The 19627-nt window shown below is 37.4% G+C and overlaps 2 protein-coding genes across 4 annotated transcripts; one reads left to right on the top strand and one right to left on the bottom strand.

Annotated features, from left to right (window-relative positions):
- Positions 1-3752: 3752 nt before the first annotated feature.
- Positions 3753-9359, top strand: LOC5513963 (retinal homeobox protein Rx1). Of its 2 annotated transcripts, none has more exons than XM_032383580.2 (3): positions 3753-4068; positions 4169-4338; positions 8049-9359. In XM_032383580.2, the coding sequence occupies exons 1-3, from the start codon at positions 3783-3785 to the stop codon at positions 8457-8459; spliced, it is 867 nt and encodes a 288-aa protein (XP_032239471.2). In that variant the 5' UTR covers positions 3753-3782; the 3' UTR covers positions 8460-9359. The 2 variants fall into 2 exon arrangements, with proteins under 2 accessions (XP_032239471.2, XP_001634210.3); XM_001634160.3 differs by having other exon boundaries at positions 3759-4077.
- A 2694-nt stretch (positions 9360-12053) lies between these two features.
- On the bottom strand, positions 12054-16816 carry LOC5513991 (retinal homeobox protein Rx1). Of its 2 annotated transcripts, XM_048727748.1 has the most exons (4): positions 16726-16816; positions 16152-16448; positions 15274-15485; positions 12054-12704 (listed from the first exon to the last, which is right to left on the bottom strand). In XM_048727748.1, the coding sequence occupies exons 2-4, from the start codon at positions 16372-16374 to the stop codon at positions 12255-12257; spliced, it is 885 nt and encodes a 294-aa protein (XP_048583705.1). In that variant the 5' UTR covers positions 16375-16448; positions 16726-16816; the 3' UTR covers positions 12054-12254. The 2 variants fall into 2 exon arrangements, with proteins under 2 accessions (XP_048583705.1, XP_001634166.2); XM_001634116.3 differs by lacking the exon at positions 16726-16816 and having other exon boundaries at positions 16152-16490.
- Positions 16817-19627: the final 2811 nt, after the last annotated feature.

The following is a 19627-nucleotide window of genomic DNA, read 5'->3' on the forward strand; positions in this document are numbered from 1 at the left end:
CAGATTTTATTGTTACACTAAGTCAGGGTTTTACATATTAAATAAAGTTCCCTCGGTGAAACGATTGTTCCCTAGGTACCGCAAAGTATATGGAAATACCTCTTCCATGTTCTAGCCCCTTTATAAAAATACACGTAAGATACAATACTCATATTTGGTACTAATACTTGAAAATAATCAAAAGAAGTTTTAATAAAGACGAAAACTTGGCAAAGTGGGCTAAATATCTCTTTATATATTGCTTTTGTCCGTCGATCTAATGATATGCCGTAATTTTACGTATCTTTATATAAGAAAGGATACTAAACAATACTACTAAAGCAAGTGGTGCAAGATACGAGAATGAGCCTTCAAGCGTAGATAATTTAATCCTGATACAAAGATAACTGTTTGTCAAAGAATGCCAAAGACATTTTCAAAGTCGCAATCCTTACCACCGCTGCCCAAAAAATCATTTGTTTTGTGTCTCTATATCTCGAAATCAGAGTTCCTCTACAAGAGCGATATCCCGATTGAACGATACGCTTTGTTCCCCTTGGGCAAGATTGGGGGCCTCATTTTCACGCAAAAAGACATGGAGCAGCTCGCTAGAGTTGCTGCATTCTTTGATCAAACACGCCTGCGATTATCTTGATTGAATTCGCCGCGAAAATGACTTAACACGTTTGTCAAATAAGTATTATAAACAGGAGTGAAATACCTCCGAGCCCACCGCAAAACTACCGCCACAACAACCCCCCAAATTGAAACAATAGGAAACACATTATATCTGGAGTAGAAACGTAGAGAGCATGTTGATAAACTTAGTAGAAATACGGTATTAAGTACGCATTGTGTACATAACGGTTTGAATATGCAGTATCGAGCGCTGAATTAAAACAGGCAATTATTTTTCGTGTTTTCACAGACGCCATAAAATGCCATGTAACCGTAAGAGTGGTGAGCGAGCGCGTTTCAAAACGAGCGGCCGTTCACGCGCCTATGAACCTCCTTAAAATACACCTCTTCTTAATAGACTGAGCACAAATTCAGGTGATGTAAAAACAAGACAAGTTCTTCATAAGAAAAAAAATAACCCCATGTGGTTATAAACAGTTAGCCAGGCGGCTCTTGAGAGAGAACAACTATCTTAGCTTTTGTGTCCTAAGCCGCACTTGGCGATTAAATAATCCTCAAATTCTGCTACAAAAATATCCGACCAAGTATTCTATAATGTGCCAGCATAAAGACGATACTGAGATAAAGCCACTAAGATAATATTGATATCCCTACGTTAGCCAGGGATTTCACTTCATCGATCTCTAGGTACAAGTCGATGAAATTGGTGAAATTAATAAACCCACCGTCACGTCACGCGGCAAAGGATAAAGGCCATTATTATACCGTTTAATAAACTCGGCTTAATATCGCGAGAGGGCTTACTTCAATGACTAGCTGTTATAGTCACCGCGACTTGATTCCGAAGAATCTGATGATAACCTTCGACCGCGCTTGTTAACAAATAAAGTGATATAAACCCATCAATATCCACTTTTTCGGGCCACCCTTTGAAAAATGGGTTAATTAACCTACGATATTTGATAGAAGAAGCTATACTTACGCGATTTCAAAATAACGTATTGCATTTTTTTTCTCTTTTTTTTATTTGTGTCTTGGGTCCCGCAGAATATCTGTCCTGCTTATATAACGGTAAATGAAGGTTATTATTTAATGTCATTAGGTATGAATGCCTTTCTTGGAATTTACAGGCGTTTGAGAAATTCTGGTATATACTAAGAGGCGATCATTCAAAATAGAAAAGACAATAATTTCAATGGACCCCAAAGCGCTTCTTTCTCTAACAAGCTAGGGATGTTATTTTAAAAATACATTAATTAAACAGATAAATAAAGTCACCCATGTAAGCTACAACGTGGTCGAGTTGAAGGCATAGCGAGACGCCTCTGGCCGCATACAATTCGACGTCGAAACACAGCTTAGAATCAAAATTGTGTGTGTATGGGTTTTCGTTTGTAGAGGAAGGAAAACCGTAACAAAACTCAAGATCATGAATAAGTCAGGGAAGCAAAATTAAATAGTCGGTACGTTATTTTAAATGGTCCATTACTAGACTTCATCCAAAATAATTTGTTGTTGCTTTTATCCATTCGTTGCTGATTTCTAGGGTCAGTAATGGATACAATGTATCATAATCAAAGTAAAGACAGGCTAAATAAAATAGGCTGGCTCGGCGTTGTCTCTGTCTCTATAGGGTACCCCGAGTGGCACATTGACGGAGTTGTCACTCTTGGGTTCGATTCTCGGTTAGACGGAGCGACCCAAAAGCTTTCACAATTTTTCAGACTACAAGCAACCTATATTCTGTTGTATCCCTTGACATTAGTGAAGAACAAGGAGCATTACACATGCCAAATGGTGATACTGAAGGTGAACGAGGTGAGGATAAAGCGAACCCAAAATACTCATTATTTTTCATATAATCTATAGACAACGACAACGAATCTACAGACAACGAACGCATAATTTTATTCTGATACCCGGACTTAACAGTGATTCTGGCGCATGCGTATACCAAATGGTATAGAGCGAGAACAAAGTGTCTTTCGTATTCAAAACAAGCTAATAATGCTAGAATAAAAAAAGTAATTTATACTTGACTTCAGATTAAGTCTTCGGAGAATTACTCATACCAAATGGTGGTAATGTTAGTCAAAGAAAGAAAAAAGTTTGTAGCGAAACCATAAGTATTTTCTTCAACAAGGCTGGAAGGTTACAATTATCAAAGAAAACACGCAGGCTATTCTGTTTGGCCCCTTGACTTCAGTAATTGCTATCGTTTATGAGCAGAGCCTCGCTGTTGTCTCGCCTGATCGACCATGTCTCATTGTTTCTAATGATCTCTTAGCACGTGTCATTAACACCGGCGTCACACCAAGCGTTCCCATGGCAACTGTTGCTCATGACAAGGAGATTATCTGAAATAACTTGTTGCCAGTTATTAGGCAGTAATTATTAGCGACGAATCGAATACAGTAAGATAGTAATAGATAAACTATATGTTCTGTTAAAAGAAAATTTGAAACTTCTGTTGGATGTCTGAATTTCTTAGCAGTTCACGCCGAACGTTTTAATTGACGCTTGCTGTGTTAAATATAGAGCATTAGAGATTTAACATCATGATTTAAACAGCTCTGGAACGACGTGTCTCAAACTAAAATAACTGAACACAAATGTACGAGTAGACAATTTCTGGAAATACAAATTAATTACACACAAGTTAAACCACCTGACCCCCCACTCTTAAGAAGGACGCTAAAACATTGAATATCAAAGAGGTTGTTTCGAGTGAATATGTGTGTACTTATTACAGGATGAATCGAGCCTTGGTAGAATGTGGGTTTACAATGGTAGCCAGCAAATCGGATTAAGATATCCTCGTTAACACGATTTAGAATTTACTATGCTTCAATAAAATCAACACATTAGAACCTATTACAAGTGTGTTGCCTGACTGAATATGCACTGTCAATCAAACTTTGGACAGTTCTCTTATTTTTTTCCAAGAGCACAAGGCTTCATACTTCATCGTTACACTTAAGGGAGTGATTAGTTTTTTCTTTACCCAGTAATTAGCCTGTCAAACCGTGACAAACAAGGGTCTAATTTCAGCACAATATCGGGACTTCGGAAGCATTCAATGACGAGCGCTGATTGGACGGTAAGCTGTTAGGTGGATATCTATGCCCGCCTAGATTGTTAATGTGTTGTTAACGCTGGCCATCATGTATACTCTTAATAGCCTCATATTAAGGGGCCATACCGTGAGCAGTTTAGTCCACACATCACATCGCGCAAGTATGAGCGACCATAAAAACATAGAAGATCGAAAGAGTAGGGAAGAGGAGATAGTCAGTCTGAAGCCACAAAACATCCACTCAATCGATGCCATATTAGGCAAGAAAGAGCCCGCGAGAAGACCAGAACAAGAGCGAAAGACTATCAACGACTCCAACCCAAGACTAGAGGAAGACGATATCAATTCAGACAATGATTTGAGCTCCAACGATGGTAAATCAGGTATAACCGCATCATTAACCTGTTGTGGGGTATTCCAGGATAGACCCTGAGTGTAATTTGATACTAATATTGTTCGTGCTGTATCTATTAGACGAAGCCGACGGTGACTCGTCAAAGAAAAAGCTCAGAAGAAACCGTACCACCTTCACAACGTTTCAGTTACACGAACTCGAGCGAGCCTTCGAGAAATCCCACTATCCAGACGTGTACACAAGAGAAGAGTTGGCGCTAAAAATAAGCCTCCCTGAAGTTAGGGTACAGGTAATTTAAAACTAATTTGTCTATCATCTCAATAAATGGAGCCCTATAAGTACAAGTTGTTTAATATACTGACAAATATAGGCGCTGCTTTGATATATAGTGCTTGATAAAGGCGTACAATTTACAGGTTGGAATAACGGTAAGATTAAGATGAGTCGTTGATAGCTGTTGTGGAGTTTTGTACGTCGTGTTAGAAATGTTGCAGTCTAAGAGAGTGTTAATTTGCTGACAAATATTGAGATCCCTGAAATCCTTAAAAACAAGTACCTACCACTGTGTAATAATAAGCCGAATAATCTCTCTACTTGACAAAAATAGCTTCATTCTATTATCGACACTAGGATTTTCGTACTAAACAGACGGAAATTTTTACGAGCTTTTTTTCGAAAAAAAAAAAAACGATCTCTTTAAATAATAGTTTCAGAGCCCGATATATGGTTCACTAAATAGTCAACGTGGAAATCCTTTTTCTTGCGAAGACGCTCAAAATTTCTACCAATAGAGCATTTAAATGAGGAATAATGCCTCATAATTTCCTTATTTATTTCGTTAACACTGCACTTACAAGTCAATGAAAACATTCACAGCTTGAAATATGTAGAATTCATTCATCAAATGTTAGTGGCACTGTACCCATTTATCATAATCTAATGTTTTATCTGATTCTTGGCTACAAGGCCATGTTTTTTATATTCTTTTTAACAATAACAGTTAGAGAAGTACATAATTATCCTTATAAGAAACAAACTAGGGTCAAGAGTGAAGCCGTTTAAGGTCTTTATGTGAGGTTTCCTTAAGGGCTGCTTAACAAATAGGCTCACTTTAGACTATTTTCGCAACGTGTCAGATTGAAGAAGAAAACTCCGCTTTTGTCATCTAATTAGCAACTAACAGGGAATTTGCATCGCATTTTAAACGAACCTCGCCACCTTAATAACGCGACTATGAGTGTACTAAGTGTATTATGTTGCTGGTTTTCTTCTATCACTTTCTAATTGCGCTGTTCAAGTAACGCTCGTGTAAGAACTGTCAAAGAACTTGGAAATAGTCAACAAAAGAATATTCTAAATTGGTTCTGTTTGATTCTCAACTCACAAATATACATTAATGTCTTCTTCACATGGGATACTAACTTCCATTTTCTTCTTTAAAAAAAGGCGTGTGGGCGCAAGTGGCTGGTTTTAGCCTATTCTTAAAAAATCATTTGCCATAACTTTAGTGCTTAATCTGAACGAATTCTACAAAAGAACATCTATAAAATAATTATTTCTCGTAAAAAGTAATTTCAGAACGTAAACTTAAGAGTTGACACTTTAAAGTTGACAAAAGCTGTTGTCAGAAGCGTCGTCGTCGCGAGCGCCACTCAAGAAAGCGTTGCCAAGAAAAAAAAGAGAAAATTGTTTAGTGAAGGTGTTTGCCAAAGCTAAATATTTAATATCGGTTTAGACTGGGCTTAGGGTAATTATTTTCTTTTAATGAGCCAAGCCAATTAAAAAACTTTCCCTAAATTCTTGCAATTAGCTCTCTATGGAGCCGTGGCAATTTTTTTTTCTGCTCGGTTGGTTCTCTTCTAACATTCGTCTTAACATCTTAGCCACTCGTAGGAGAAACGGCAGGATATCCCAGGCCATGATTGCAGGCATAAGCTAGTGCCTGCCTTGAGCGCACAATGGTATTATTAATTGTCTTTAATGAGTAAACAAAGGTTTGTTAACGGTCTGGTACATTTCAAATCTGAGAAAGTAAAATGTTAATCCCCAAACGGCTCTCGTCTTGGCACTGTCTTAAAATCGACATTCCACGCCACTAAATAAGCCATTTTTATCATATCTACTGTATTTTGGACATAAAAGACCAGTAACGAATGAATTATAAATGCATGGATAACTTTCACTGAAGTTTCTGAATAAGCAGTCAAAATTGGTCTTATACTAACTACATTTTCCGATGTATAATTTCTAACAAAACAGCCTTGGTACCTCGCGAGTGGATAGGGATTTGGGATATATTTTAGACCCACTTCTTTTGTTCGTTTCTTTTCTTTTCAAATAGCCTCCATGGGCTATACTTTCAAATTACCCCGGATATAAATTTTGTGCAATTCACAAAAAGGTGATTTCAAGATAAACTTTATGTTCTGCTTAAAAAAAGGGCTCATTGGCTAAGGTCTTTAAATTCATCTATCAACTTAATTGCACAAAACAGACTTTATTTAAATGCGAAATTCTAATGTTTTCAATTCGAACCTCCGGTGTCTATATATAATATGTTCAGCTCAAGAAGACAAGGAAACGACAGAATTCAGAAAGTTTAGATACTATTTAAGTCTCGTATTCCGAATAGCTTCTTCTTTGTGTCTTTTCAAATATAACAAGTTATGGCTAGCTAGAAAAAGAACTGAAAACAGTCTGTGATTTCTGAATAGACTACTTTCATCTTCACATGTCCTAGTACCGAATAGAATACTTTTATCTCAACGTCCGAACAGGAAAACAAAAAAATCCTTATTCCAAGTTTTTCTTAGATGTCTATTTAATGATTCACACCTCTACAAAACAAATAAATACAGTCCAGTAAACGGGGTAAATATTGCTTCATCGAGAACAAACACTGTCAGACGATGAGAAACCAGATGATGTGCTAATACACGATACATCCAAAGCAGATAAAAACAAATATCTACTAGAACATGAACCTTAGATGCCCAGGGCAACACTCAGGAAGCGCTGCTTATGTAACGTGTAGGAAATGATATAATGTATCTCTTGTATGGCTGTTACGCTCCATTAGGGGTTATTGTTAAATGCATCGAAAAGGAACAAGGATTTTGCTCAATAAACCACCTGCAACAAGAAACGTTTATTTCTCAGCTTTTCAATATCCTCGGGCAAACCCTAAAGTTACTTTGAAAATAATATAAAACAGTGTAATCAGGTTTATATGATTTTGAACTCAGACCCTCCCAGGGTAGACAGAATAAAAATAAAAAGGCTACATCAGGCAAATACAGATTTATTAGGCCTCTTATGTTTGAGGCACTAATTCGGGATGAGTAATTTTTTTTTGATGATTCATCATTACACAGAGAACAAAAGACGTCAGCATTGATTGTATCAAAAATGAAGTAATGGGTTTTCGTGGATGTTTTAGCACCGAATACAAGTTAGTAAAAGCGGACGTCAATATGATATGTGATAAATCTAATGAAATGCAGTCATAAGTTATAGGAAGCCCCGAAGCGACCATGATTATGGCATGAAATACACCCTAAATATTCACCAAATTGATATGGTGATTGTTTAAATACCATACTCTAACTTTATTTTAGCTCCATTCAACGATTATCTCGCTTGATAGTAATGTTTATTTATGGTATTGTTCATTGTACTCAAAGCGCTCTTTAGAATTCTGCCTTTTGTGCCACTTATCTCTATAACTTGCAAGACCTCTATTCTGTTACCCGTCGCATACTGCCTATTTCGTCGCTCACTGATAACTAATTGCTCGATTCCTTGATCTATCGAAATTCAATTTACCATCACATAATGTTTAATTAAAATCTAAGGAAGTATTATTCATCAGAAGCGATAACCACGCGGATCCTTAATTCAAACCCTGGGACCGCTTAATGGGTTTTAAAAAGCGCAAGATTTGCTAGCAATAGATAACGGACATTATTATTAACCAATTTCCCTTCTAATTTACCACAGGTGTGGTTCCAGAACAGAAGAGCAAAATGGCGTCGACAGGAGAAGATGGAAATGGCGAGCCTGCAAGACCTCCCCTCCCCGTCCAGAACAAGCGGATTCGGTAGTCTGACGTTCTCAGATATGTGGAAAAACCCGCTCACACTGACTGGCCCATACGGGGCTTTGTTCCCAAGGTCCGGGGGATCCCCGCCACCGGGTATCGGGTATTACCCGCCATATGGCCATTCGGCGCTCGCCGCTTTCTCGTATTTACCCCAAGTCGGGTGTGGTTCTGCGATGGCAGAGATGACAATACCCCTAAGCCCCCCCTCGAATTCAACCGACGAGCGATCGTCTAGTATTGCTACATTAAGGCTCAAGGCCAAAGAACATCTAGAAAGCATGGGAAGAGATGAAAGTCTGTCTGCCTGAGGGCTTTAACTAAACACCATCCCGGGCACTAATACGTGGCTACTCGTATCAGATTTGCCCGAAATATCGCAAGATTACCCGCCGATAATCGGGATTATCTTCCAAAGACGTAATGGAAAACATTAGAACTGTTAAAGATAGATTTGAAAAAAAAAAAAAAAACGGTGGGATATTCTTTTATTTTAATCTTTGTACAAAGTCGGTGTTAACCTGGTATAATATGATATTAAGGGCTAGGAGAAATTAATGTAAAGTTAGTTCCATGGTTAAACCACAATATATGCAATCTTGTGTCGTCAGTCTATCCGAAAATCGTGTAATTCACTTAGTTTTATCCGGCTAATTTAAATCCAGTTACACACTCACAGTGGTCTACCTCTAAGGCACGGACTATAGCTCTTGCGATGTCGCTCTTTCTGTTTGTTTTTGTCTGTGCACTGAGAAATTCACCTCGTTTTCTGCGTTCTTCATTGACAGTTTCAGTGAAGAAGAGGCAAAAAAAAAAAAACGTCGCAAAGAAAAAGTCGTGATCGCAAGAATCATTAATTTAATTTATTCCTCGGGCAAACTAATATGTGTCCAAATAATAGTTCTGACCGGATTCATTTCGAGGTTATCTCAACTACAAATGAACCGTCTTCCATATAAATATAAGAAGAACTAAATAAAAACTCTAGAACAAATTTAATAACTAGGTAGATGGGTGTAAGTGTTAAAGATAATTGTCCTATGCTGTAGTTATTTCAAATGTGTGCATTAAACACCATGCAGTTTTGTTCTTTTGAGTAATTGAGCGCTGAATGCAAAAGCGCTTTTCCCATTTGTAAATAGATGACCGAATTCTGTCTAAAACAGATACAAAGTCTTTGTACAATAAAATGTCTGATTTCATGAAAAAAATTGTATCCTGTTATTAGCGGTTTTATTTACACTGTACAATACAAGGGATCCTGTGTTTTTTTAAGGGTGCCAGGAAACAATCATAATTTCATCAAAAACGAACCCTGGAATTCAAGGGGATTTCGGTTTGTCCCTGATAAACCCAAGGTTGTCAATTCATGGCTGGTCCCTAGGCTGCTGGCGAATGTTATGAGTGGGAAAGAGGGCTTTATTGGGTAATTATGGCACTCATTTAAATCACGAAGTCTACATTGAACATCCACAATTTTCTTGTCTCATAGCTGACAAATTTCAAAGGGTATCCTGAGTTCCGAGGCTTATGATTTACAGTTTTGGGTAAATTTTTCCCCTCATTTTTATCTTATTAATTTTAGAAACAGATATATTTGCTTACTATCAAAATCTCAACCCTTTTCAAATGGTAAATTTTGGAGAGGGGATACTTTATGAGGTCGGGAAATATCTATATAAATTCTGGAATTGTACATTTAACTATTAAATCATTAAACATTGTTTCATAACTTTCAACAACAATATATGCCAAAAATATATATTCCTGGAGTTTTGTCTCTCTTGTCTTTTTTCCCCTTAATTTGTTTTATTGGCAACTAATATGTGCATTGCATCTGCTAATTAAACGCTACTATCTCAAACAATATTTTATTCCTTCAGAAGTTTAATGATATTGTTGCGCTCATATCTCATTTTGACCACACAACTTGTTTATCTGCCTGGCAACCATCAAATTTTTGTTAAAGCTATGTTTGTCTCTATGGCAAGTCAACTGTTGGCATATCTTTACAAGATATGTATCTAGTTTATGACCAGACCCATGTGGTCTTGCTTTAGCTACCCCCATGGAAGCTAACAAGATAGCATAGCAACCAGTACAGTTTCAAATATAAAATGCAAAAGATAAGAAATACTAAATATAAGCCCTGAAAAATAATATGTTCAATATCTTAGCTACTTCACAGGCCAATTTTTTAGAAATGTTTCCTAAGAAAGGTGAAAGAAAAGTTGGTCACACTTTTTTGCAGGGTAGTGGGGGAATTGTATTGCTCCCTTACTCCCACCGCAGAGTTAACTAAAACTAAGCCTTCTGTTTTTGTATCTTTTTGAAATCTCAACACACACTGGTCAGTCAAGAGGCGAAAGAAGTGTTGTGTATGTCCATAGGAAACTCCATAAACAGACAATCTTCCCAATCATTTTTAGGGCAATGAGGCCCTTCATATAAGTACTTATAGGGAAAAAATCTGAGGTTTTTCTATGACAAATAATATAGAATTCTATCAATTTATTTTTAGTTAGAAAATCTACAATAACATAATAGAAAAGCACATCATGGAATGCAGAACTGGAGGGCTAGGGGGGATAACCTCATATAATCCTAAAATAACTGGGGTAGCTAACAAATGAAAACACATTATTTGACATATGTTTTTTTCTGTGTACAGAGACTGGGAGTGTTTTTTATCTTGAAAACAGAGCATCTCCCCACCTCAAACATTCCGTACACCCTCAATTATTTTTTTTTCTTGCTTCTGCCATTTATGTACCAAGAAGCTGGCCTGAATCCAACCCCTATTTTGCCATCGATACTGTCTATCAGGGGCGTACGTAGCCTATAGGCCTGCAGTCATTTGACTGCAAAAAAAAAAAAAAAAAATTGCATAACGAGGGGGAAAAATCAAATTTTTACTCATTCACTTTTATGTACGTAGTTTTATATATATGATGAGGATAAAAACTATAATTTTCTTAATCATGGTAGTTTACAGATGATTTCCAAACATATTGTTATGTCGTTCAGTGCCACGTGACGACTGAAGTCCTATTTTAGATCGAGGATGACTGAGGATCGTGTAATATTCTCAAACGTCTGATGCATTGACGCCAATTTCAAACCCAAAAGCGGGAGCTATGAAATATTCACAGGGATGCGGGATGAGGTGCCACGCCCTTATTTAGCTCCTGAATGCTTTGAATGCAACTTGTTAAAATCCTGCGTACGCCCCTGTCTATTGATCACTGGCAGAACCCACGTGGTACATCATTTTGTAAACAAATATGTTTGGTTAGAGTCCAGCAAAGCATTGCCTGGTTTGGGCTGCATGCACTTTTAAAGGCTTTTCATCGTGTATGCATTTTTTTGTTCCTTGCGCACCCCCACCCCCCCAATCTTCACTTTTCTAATGGGTTGTCCCTAACCAAAATGCAGTTACGTAAATACTGCTTTACATATACAGGTAGGGAAGTTTTCCCTAGATGATGTCACGTGACCCTTCCTTTGTCACCATGGCTATATATTTACGGAGATGACGGATTCTAAAAACTATATAAAGTGAGTTGATCCCTAGTACCCTCGGTTTTCCATGCCTTAGTCATAATGGCATGGAATGGAGGGTTATTTTACTGTACGTTCTTTTTATAGCTTTACGACAATCACACCGTTTATTATACAACTACAATCGCGGACAAAATGTCCTTATAGGTAAAGAAGCTTAATTTGTTTTGCATTTTTCCCTGGAATCTGAAATTTCTTTATGCATAAATGGACAAAAAAGGCACGTGCGTTTATATTTAAATTGTGTTTCTTTATGTAGGAGGTATTTTGTTAGGGATTACGACTCCGAAATAGCCTTAGGGAAAATTGCGCAAAAAATTGCGTTGTGAAAATACCGGTGTTGGTAAGGTCTGAACCGTGTTTTAATATTAAAATACCGAATTCATAGTTTTACATTGCAATTTGCTTTAATTGGATATAAAGCATCACTGTTTAAATTGCATTATAGAAAACTATTGTCATAAAAATATATATGTATATGTTACAAATACTATATACAAGCCCTCTCACATGAAAGGGTAATAATATTGATTGTATTGCTTGCATTATGAGCTCGAATTCCCCTCCTCCGGGCTGGAGATTGAGGCGGAATGTTTCTTCGCTTTGTGGCGAAGATCCTCGATGCTTGTCCTCCTCATATCATGTCCCTGGGGTGGACTCAGGGGCCCTTTTAGATAAGGGACCATAGCAGGATGGATATAGTGCCTCAGGAGGTGTGGCGAGTAGTATCCAGGAGCGCCAATATGTGGCCCCATGGGACCATATTGGGGAGGTGCTGTGGCGTATGGAGAGATGAGGCTGAGAGCAGGGACGTGGGGGTTCCACCGGTCCATGAACGAAGGGGGCACGGGTTGGTATGCAGTATGAAGGGGCGGTAATTCAGTAGGGACCCCACGGTACTCTCCGCCGTGTCCTGGGTACATAAAGTTGGGGCTCTCTCGTCCGAGGGCCTTTTCTCGTTTACGCCACTTGGCTCTGCGGTTTTGAAACCAGACCTGGTCGAGAAAGGACATGAAAAGTTTGAATAGAGTGCAGTGAAGAAGGCCCCAAAACACTAGCTATTGATACAATAATTGTCATTCGCAAAATATCTTTTGGGTAGCGAGATGTGGAAAGAGTTGTAAAAAATATTCCTTAATTTATACAGATTCTAAGCGAACGAGTTAAAAAATAAAAAAAATATCCTTCTATGTATTTCATATTATTCCTTCACTACCTTTATTCACTCCAATTTATTCAAAAAGACAAAAATCATACAAGGTCCGCGTGAGTAGGCGAGGTGTTTTACTTGTCAGTCCACACGGGTATTAAGATGATAAGATAGGGGTTAATAGCGAATAGATTGATATGTGGTATTTTAATGGCCTTATAAGTTGTCAGCATCATTCCAGTTTATTTGTAATGTGTCTTCATTTAATAGAGTCTAGATCGACGTTTTGATAAAGCGGACCGGTTATCTTTAAGTATAAAGCAGTAATTAGGTCTGTCGAGCCGAAAAGCCAAACACCACAAAAATCGCATGTCTTCAAATCAACTCACAACTATTCTTGAAACTTCAATATTATTTTTCCGAGCAAATTATTATTTCTCTTTCACATTTTATGATTTAGAAGGTTGTTACTTAATTAGATCAAAGATGCGTTTAAGTGATAATAGCCCTTTGTTTCGGCCGCATTTTTTGTTAATAACCTTGTTCTATTTGGGTTCGTGTTTTTTCATCTTTAGTTGACACTGTGCCCTTTTAGCGCTGCCCTTTTTTCTCTAAATAGACTCAAAACCTTTTAAGCACAGTGTGCTCCCGATATCCCGCAAAGAAAAAAACAGCAAAATGACAAAACAACTGCTTTGGGAGTTTTTCAGATGATAAGTGTTGTATAAAATCAGTAGACCTTATTACTGTGTGTCATGTCATCATTAACTAGTCGGAAAAGTTCGTGAGATTGAAAGACTAATTAATTTTCTTAATCGTTTAGTATGTCTGTGAATTTTTTGAAAATAGCAGACATGCTTGGCTATCCATAACATATTTGCTTTTACTGAAAACATAATTTTGCTTTTATCTTTGCTTTTAGATTAAATACACGATCTATCTGGTTAACAGCTAGAGTCCTTTGGTACCCTATATCAAAGTCACCAATAACAAAAAATAAACACCCCAAACATATAATACACAAATATTATGTGTAAATGTTTGAAAGTGTCCTCTACTTCAAGTAATGAGATGAATGTAGAGATGTTAAGCCAACCAGCAAAACCTTTCAAAGTTGAATAATGTCTGATTGAATAATGAACTTTATTTATTTGTCCAATATATTATCCCCTAAGGCCTTTTGGCGCTAAGCGAGTTTCGTCTGACTTAGAATTACAAAAATACCACTTTTGATCAAACTTCTAGAGCAAACAACCTTTCTTTTTTGTGTACCACAGCATTTTTGTTTGTGTTCTGGTGTATGTCTTGTGAATTGAACAATGAAACAAAAATTGGTTTGACTAATAATTACAGCAATTGAAAAGCTATTGTATTTGTATTCACTTAAAATCAAAATTTAATCTGACTTAACTAACAAACAACCAACAAACAATTTCGGGCAATACATACATGCCACTAAACGAGAACAACTTGTTGAAATAGATAACTTCCTTTACAAGCGAGTCTCCTTGTTTGATTAAGCTAACGGAAAAAATATCAAACATAGTTCTTTGCGACCTACTGCAGAAAGTTGGGCAAGAGAAGTTTCTGCAACACTGCTCTCATTATTAGTCTGCCTCAAAATCGAGTTGGTATTCTATTCGTCTTGCTTTTAAACGAAATTCGAGTTAAGTTTAATATGACCAACATCCAACATGATAATATTTTGAGAAGTGTATAAATCGTTTTTATTTAAGATAGAATGTCGCATTCTTTTTTATTTATTCTTTTTTTGATTTGTCATATAAGAAAAACAAACTTCAAGGAGTTAGGTACTACCATTCACCAAAAAAGGAAATTTCCCCTGGTTCCTGACAGATCAGCAGCATTTCCCTCGTTAAAATAGCGTGAAGCTTTATCAAAGTATTGTTCCCTTGTTATCGTGTTTTTAGCTGTTTAGCACAGCAACGGACTTATAGATGAGATTGCAGCATGCCAAAATACCGGTCCAATACGAACAAGTGGGTCTAATTGATGAGGCTGAATTATTATTACTTCAAATTGTTTTTTCTCTTCATTCTAGAGGTATCGAACAACATTAAACGACAAATGAATTGTTTAACAATGAATAAGTTATTGTTTACCAATGAATAAGTTCATTTTTTTCCCTAAAGGGATCAATACGGCGAAGAAAGAGAATTAGAGAATTAACATTAGAATGGTCAAATATCACTTATAATAGTCGTAGTCAACCCGCATGATAATTCAAACTTCTTTAAAAAAAACAATGAAAAAATGATTGCGATTTATTTTGTGCAGTCTCGACAAGTTTCGCGACTTATCAGACGTCTAGCTGGCCGACATTAAAGAGTTAGTTGAGAAACACATCTTTACATGAAATGTTAAGTGTTTGATATGTTGGTTGTTTTTCTTACCTGTACTCTTGCCTCGCTCAAGTCCAGCCGAAGGGCAAGTTCCTCTCTCGTGAACACATCGGGGTATTGCGTTTTCTCAAACGCGCGCTCGAGTTGGTGAAGTTGGTATGTCGTGAACGTAGTTCGACTTCGCCTGACTTTCCTCGGCTTTCCATCCTCACCTGCGCTCTCTTCGCCACTGCCATCGTCCTTCATCACTTTTTCTTGTTCCTCTGTTTGAATAAGAGTAATTTTTAGACCTGTTTGCTTGATCGTACTTTATAGGTCAATTTTAATTGTTCGTCAGTGTCGAGTTGCGATACTATCAAAATGATCATTCAGAATTAGTCTATATTTTGGCTTTGGAGAAACAGATCATTTTAAACTTGTTTATTTAAGGGTTATTAAGGGTAAATTCTAGAAAATGAGGGCCATTAATTATGCTTCATTCATTATCAGGATGTTACTGACTATGCTTTTAATGAAGTTGAAGTCACAGCGCATTTAAAGAACTATTTCTACCAAGAGGCGAGCGATCGAGTAGTTTTTTTAGGTTCACACTCTGAAGGTAAATCCAAAAATACCCTATGTTTGATCGTCAAATGAGATGGTTTTCGATGGAAAATAAGGAAACAATGTTTAGAAGTAACAGAGTACTGTTAACAGCGTTTACTTGTCGGCCGGATACATATAAATTTGTTTGTAATAGTCTCAATTAAACAACTTAACACTATATGCCCTGTCATTCACACTGTGCTTTGACAAACAGTTACTTTCCGTAATCCTACGAGGGCCGACATACGACCGCGGCGACCAATGTCAACTACTTAACCCCTAACAAGATTAGCTGTGTTATTTGTAAATCAATGATTGTATGAGAAGTGGCGAGCCGAACTCACCAGTGTCGCTGGTATCTCCTTGGCCTACTGGGTTGTACTCAACCGGTCGTTTCTCTTCACGCTTTGCCGTCGAATTCTCTCGATTCCCCAAAATCATATCTATAGTATAACCTTTATTTGAGGCTTGGATGAGAGCAGACTCAACGGAATGTCTGTGCATTTGGCTGGTCTTTTTGTCCTCAGATTCAGAGTACACCATGCTTGGCCTTTGATAGCGATTCATCGCCCTGTACTGCTAGAAGTAACTGCGTGCGTTCTTTCAGGGTGAGGTCCACGTCTAACTTGCGAATGACGTTCCTGTTGAATGCAAATTTTATGTTTGTCTCTAATCTCTCGGTATTGTTTGTTAATCAAAATGACCGTTCGTCAGTTTCCTAATCAGTATTTAGTTTCGCTACACAATGACGCGAGAATAAATAGCCTTATCGCTTGAACCAATCAGGTCATCGGAATCCAATTAGAATGGTTTTTTTTTGGCAAATAATACTCAGGTATGTTCGCTTCAACGCCCCCACCATGCTCGCTACACGGTTCCCTTTTATGAGTTAACTCTGTTATTTCAACATATACTCACATTATTGACTCTCACGATTAGAAATATTTCGCGCTAAAGTCTTAGAAAGGTTCACTAGAAGCTAGCATTATTGATATTTGTTCATCACGTCCAAAGCACTTGTTATGTATATAGAATTAACACGAACTCCCAATACAATTAACATCCAATAAACTAATTACCTCCCCTATGTTGTCATGGATATATAGCCTTGTACTGTTGTTTTCCAAAGCTAATTTACCCAATAAATTAATTAAAGTAAAGTGCACACAGTCTTTGTAAGCTAGCATCGATGATAGCCGAGCACATTGTGAACAGTTTCTTAAACTATGAAATGAGCAATACATCAAGTATGATCACAAAAACAACATGAAACGGGCTCTTGCTGTCTTGCTTCGACAGGGGGCGCGACAAAGCCTCATTTTCCATTAAGAGTCCGGGCTATGTGTACTATGTATGCTAAACCCAGTTGTTAAAACACAATAGTCCATATCCCACCGGGACCTAATGGAACTCTGCGGGATCTCAGCTAAACTTAACGCGTTTTTGTTATGCCAAACTAATGAATCCACGGTTTCTAATTAACGAACAATCCCTAGTACTTGGTCAACAATTGTTTTTTCAATAAGACGAATAGTGATAAAAAAGCCCCAGCGGCGATGGATGTGACGGCTGTTAAATGATAGCCACGGGCAACGTGCTCTTGTATTATTACACGCCATATTTTAAATAATAAAGCCAAATAAGCTATTAGAGCTCTCCTTTAGCTCATTACTAGCAACGTCATGCCGGGAAAAGGTTACAATGTCCAAAAAAGGCCTCGAGATTCCCAAGTCTTATTTACTTGTGTTTTGCACTCTCGCAATGATTAATTCAACATAAGCAAACTCAATAACTATGGAACAAAAGACAGGATTTAGCTACATTCTCGGAAAACCAGTTATTCGTGGCGTTGTGTTGTGCTATTGTTTTAGCTTGATAGGTACTGAATTGTGGCTTTCAATTAAAATTACGAATACCATATTTTGATAAGCAACACAAAATGGCCTATTGTTTTATTACGTTCCATCTCGCACCGAAATACCGAAGCACCTCAAAAAAGCCAACGCGTTTAAGTGTTGGAGTAGTATTAAACAAATTTGTAAAGTGGATATCAAACATTCATCGTCGCAAATAACTCTTACTATTTGATAGGATCTTTTCAAATATATTATTTTTTTTTTTTGCTTTCTTTGTATAATAACTCTCAAATCACGTTCAATTATGTAACTTGTATCACTGCCTTTTCCTTTATACCAGCTCTGCTTCTTAAGCACCTGACTTTAGAATCCGATGAGCTTATAAGCTTATCAGCTCCAGCTTATATAAATTTTCTACTTTTGAAAGAACAAAAGCATTACACAATTAGATTTAACAACCCTCCAGAATTCTCCAGAACTCAGACAGAAACTGTGTCCTGACCCTACCATAACCTTTACGTGCTCAAAGCATTGCCTTGCGCACCAGTATTGCTAGTCTATACGCCTCTTATATAACCAGATTATAAAACAGAAGGGCAGATCTATCTTCGTCGTTGTACAAGCAAATATTGTATCTTCAGCGGCTTCTTCTTTTAGAGTTTTATATATTTTTTTATAAATTCTTATATACTTTTATATAGCTATCTATTTTCATGACGCTTTTGTGACTTGACAATGGTTGAAGAAATACAACTAAAAGTATCACTATACGCCTCTTATATAACCAGATTATAAAACAGAAGGGCAGATCTATCTTCGTCGTTGTACAAGCAAATATTGTATCTTCAGCGGGTTCTTCTTTTAGAGTAATATATATTTTTTTATAAATTCTTATATACTCTTATATAGCTATCTATTTTCATGGCACATTTGTGCCTTGACAATAGTTGAAAAAATATCACTAAAAGTATCACTATACGCCTCTCATATAACCGGATTAGAGAACAGAAGGGCAGATTCATCTTTTCGTCGAAATGCAAAATTTGCGTCTTTTAACGGCTCATTCTTTAAGAGTTTTATATAGTCTTATATACTTTAATATAGCTAGCTATCCACATGGCACTTTCGTGCCTTGATGATGATGGAAAAAGTTGTGCCACTCTATTATGTAAACTTTGTAGCACAGTCTGGCGTCAGCTCCGCTGTACCTTCTGCTGTCTGTATATTCCGAGAAAGTGTTCAAGGCACATTTCTATTGAGCCTGAGTACGGGGGTCTGTTAACTCAGGCTAATTCCTATTCCTACTATAAGTATTTTGGGAAGAGATATCGTATCGATATTATCTGAGAAGGCTCTGCTTCCCCTGAGGCTAGTTGGGTCTGGAGCAGGAAACGGGTTGCCAATACTTTTCTCGATGGTATTTGTGAATCGTTCTCAAATCATCAGATTTTAATGATGAAAATGCTAAGGATGATGATGATTATAATAGTGGAAATTAAAACAATGATGATGCTGATGCTGATGATGGTGGTGTTGATAATGATTATAATGATGAAAATTAAAAGAACGATGATGATGATGATGATGATGATGATGATGTTAATGATGACAATGATAATGAAGAAGATAAGTTTGATGTAGGGGTGAGGGGAGGGGCTGGCGATAGAACAATCCACTCTAAATTATGGGCCGCTGAAAGAAAATTAACTTCCACCACGAGCTAGGACATGATAAAGAAAATTGACAATGGTAAACGAGTCCCCCCCCCAGAGGCGTAGCCAGGAGGGATGGCCCAGGGGGCCCGGGCCCCCCCTTCTGGCAGCCAAAGCTACAGTAATTGTATGAAAGATTATCTAAAATACAGGGGGAAATGCTTGAAAGGGCCTTTTGGGCCCCCTCCTGTTAAAAGTCCTGGCTACGCCGCTGCCCCCTCTAAAAAAACTGGCAATTGGCGGAACGAAGAT

The sequence above is a fragment of the Nematostella vectensis genome, chromosome 5 (genome assembly GCF_932526225.1).
Source record: "Nematostella vectensis chromosome 5, jaNemVect1.1, whole genome shotgun sequence".
Classification (NCBI taxonomy): Eukaryota; Metazoa; Cnidaria; class Anthozoa; order Actiniaria; family Edwardsiidae; genus Nematostella; species Nematostella vectensis.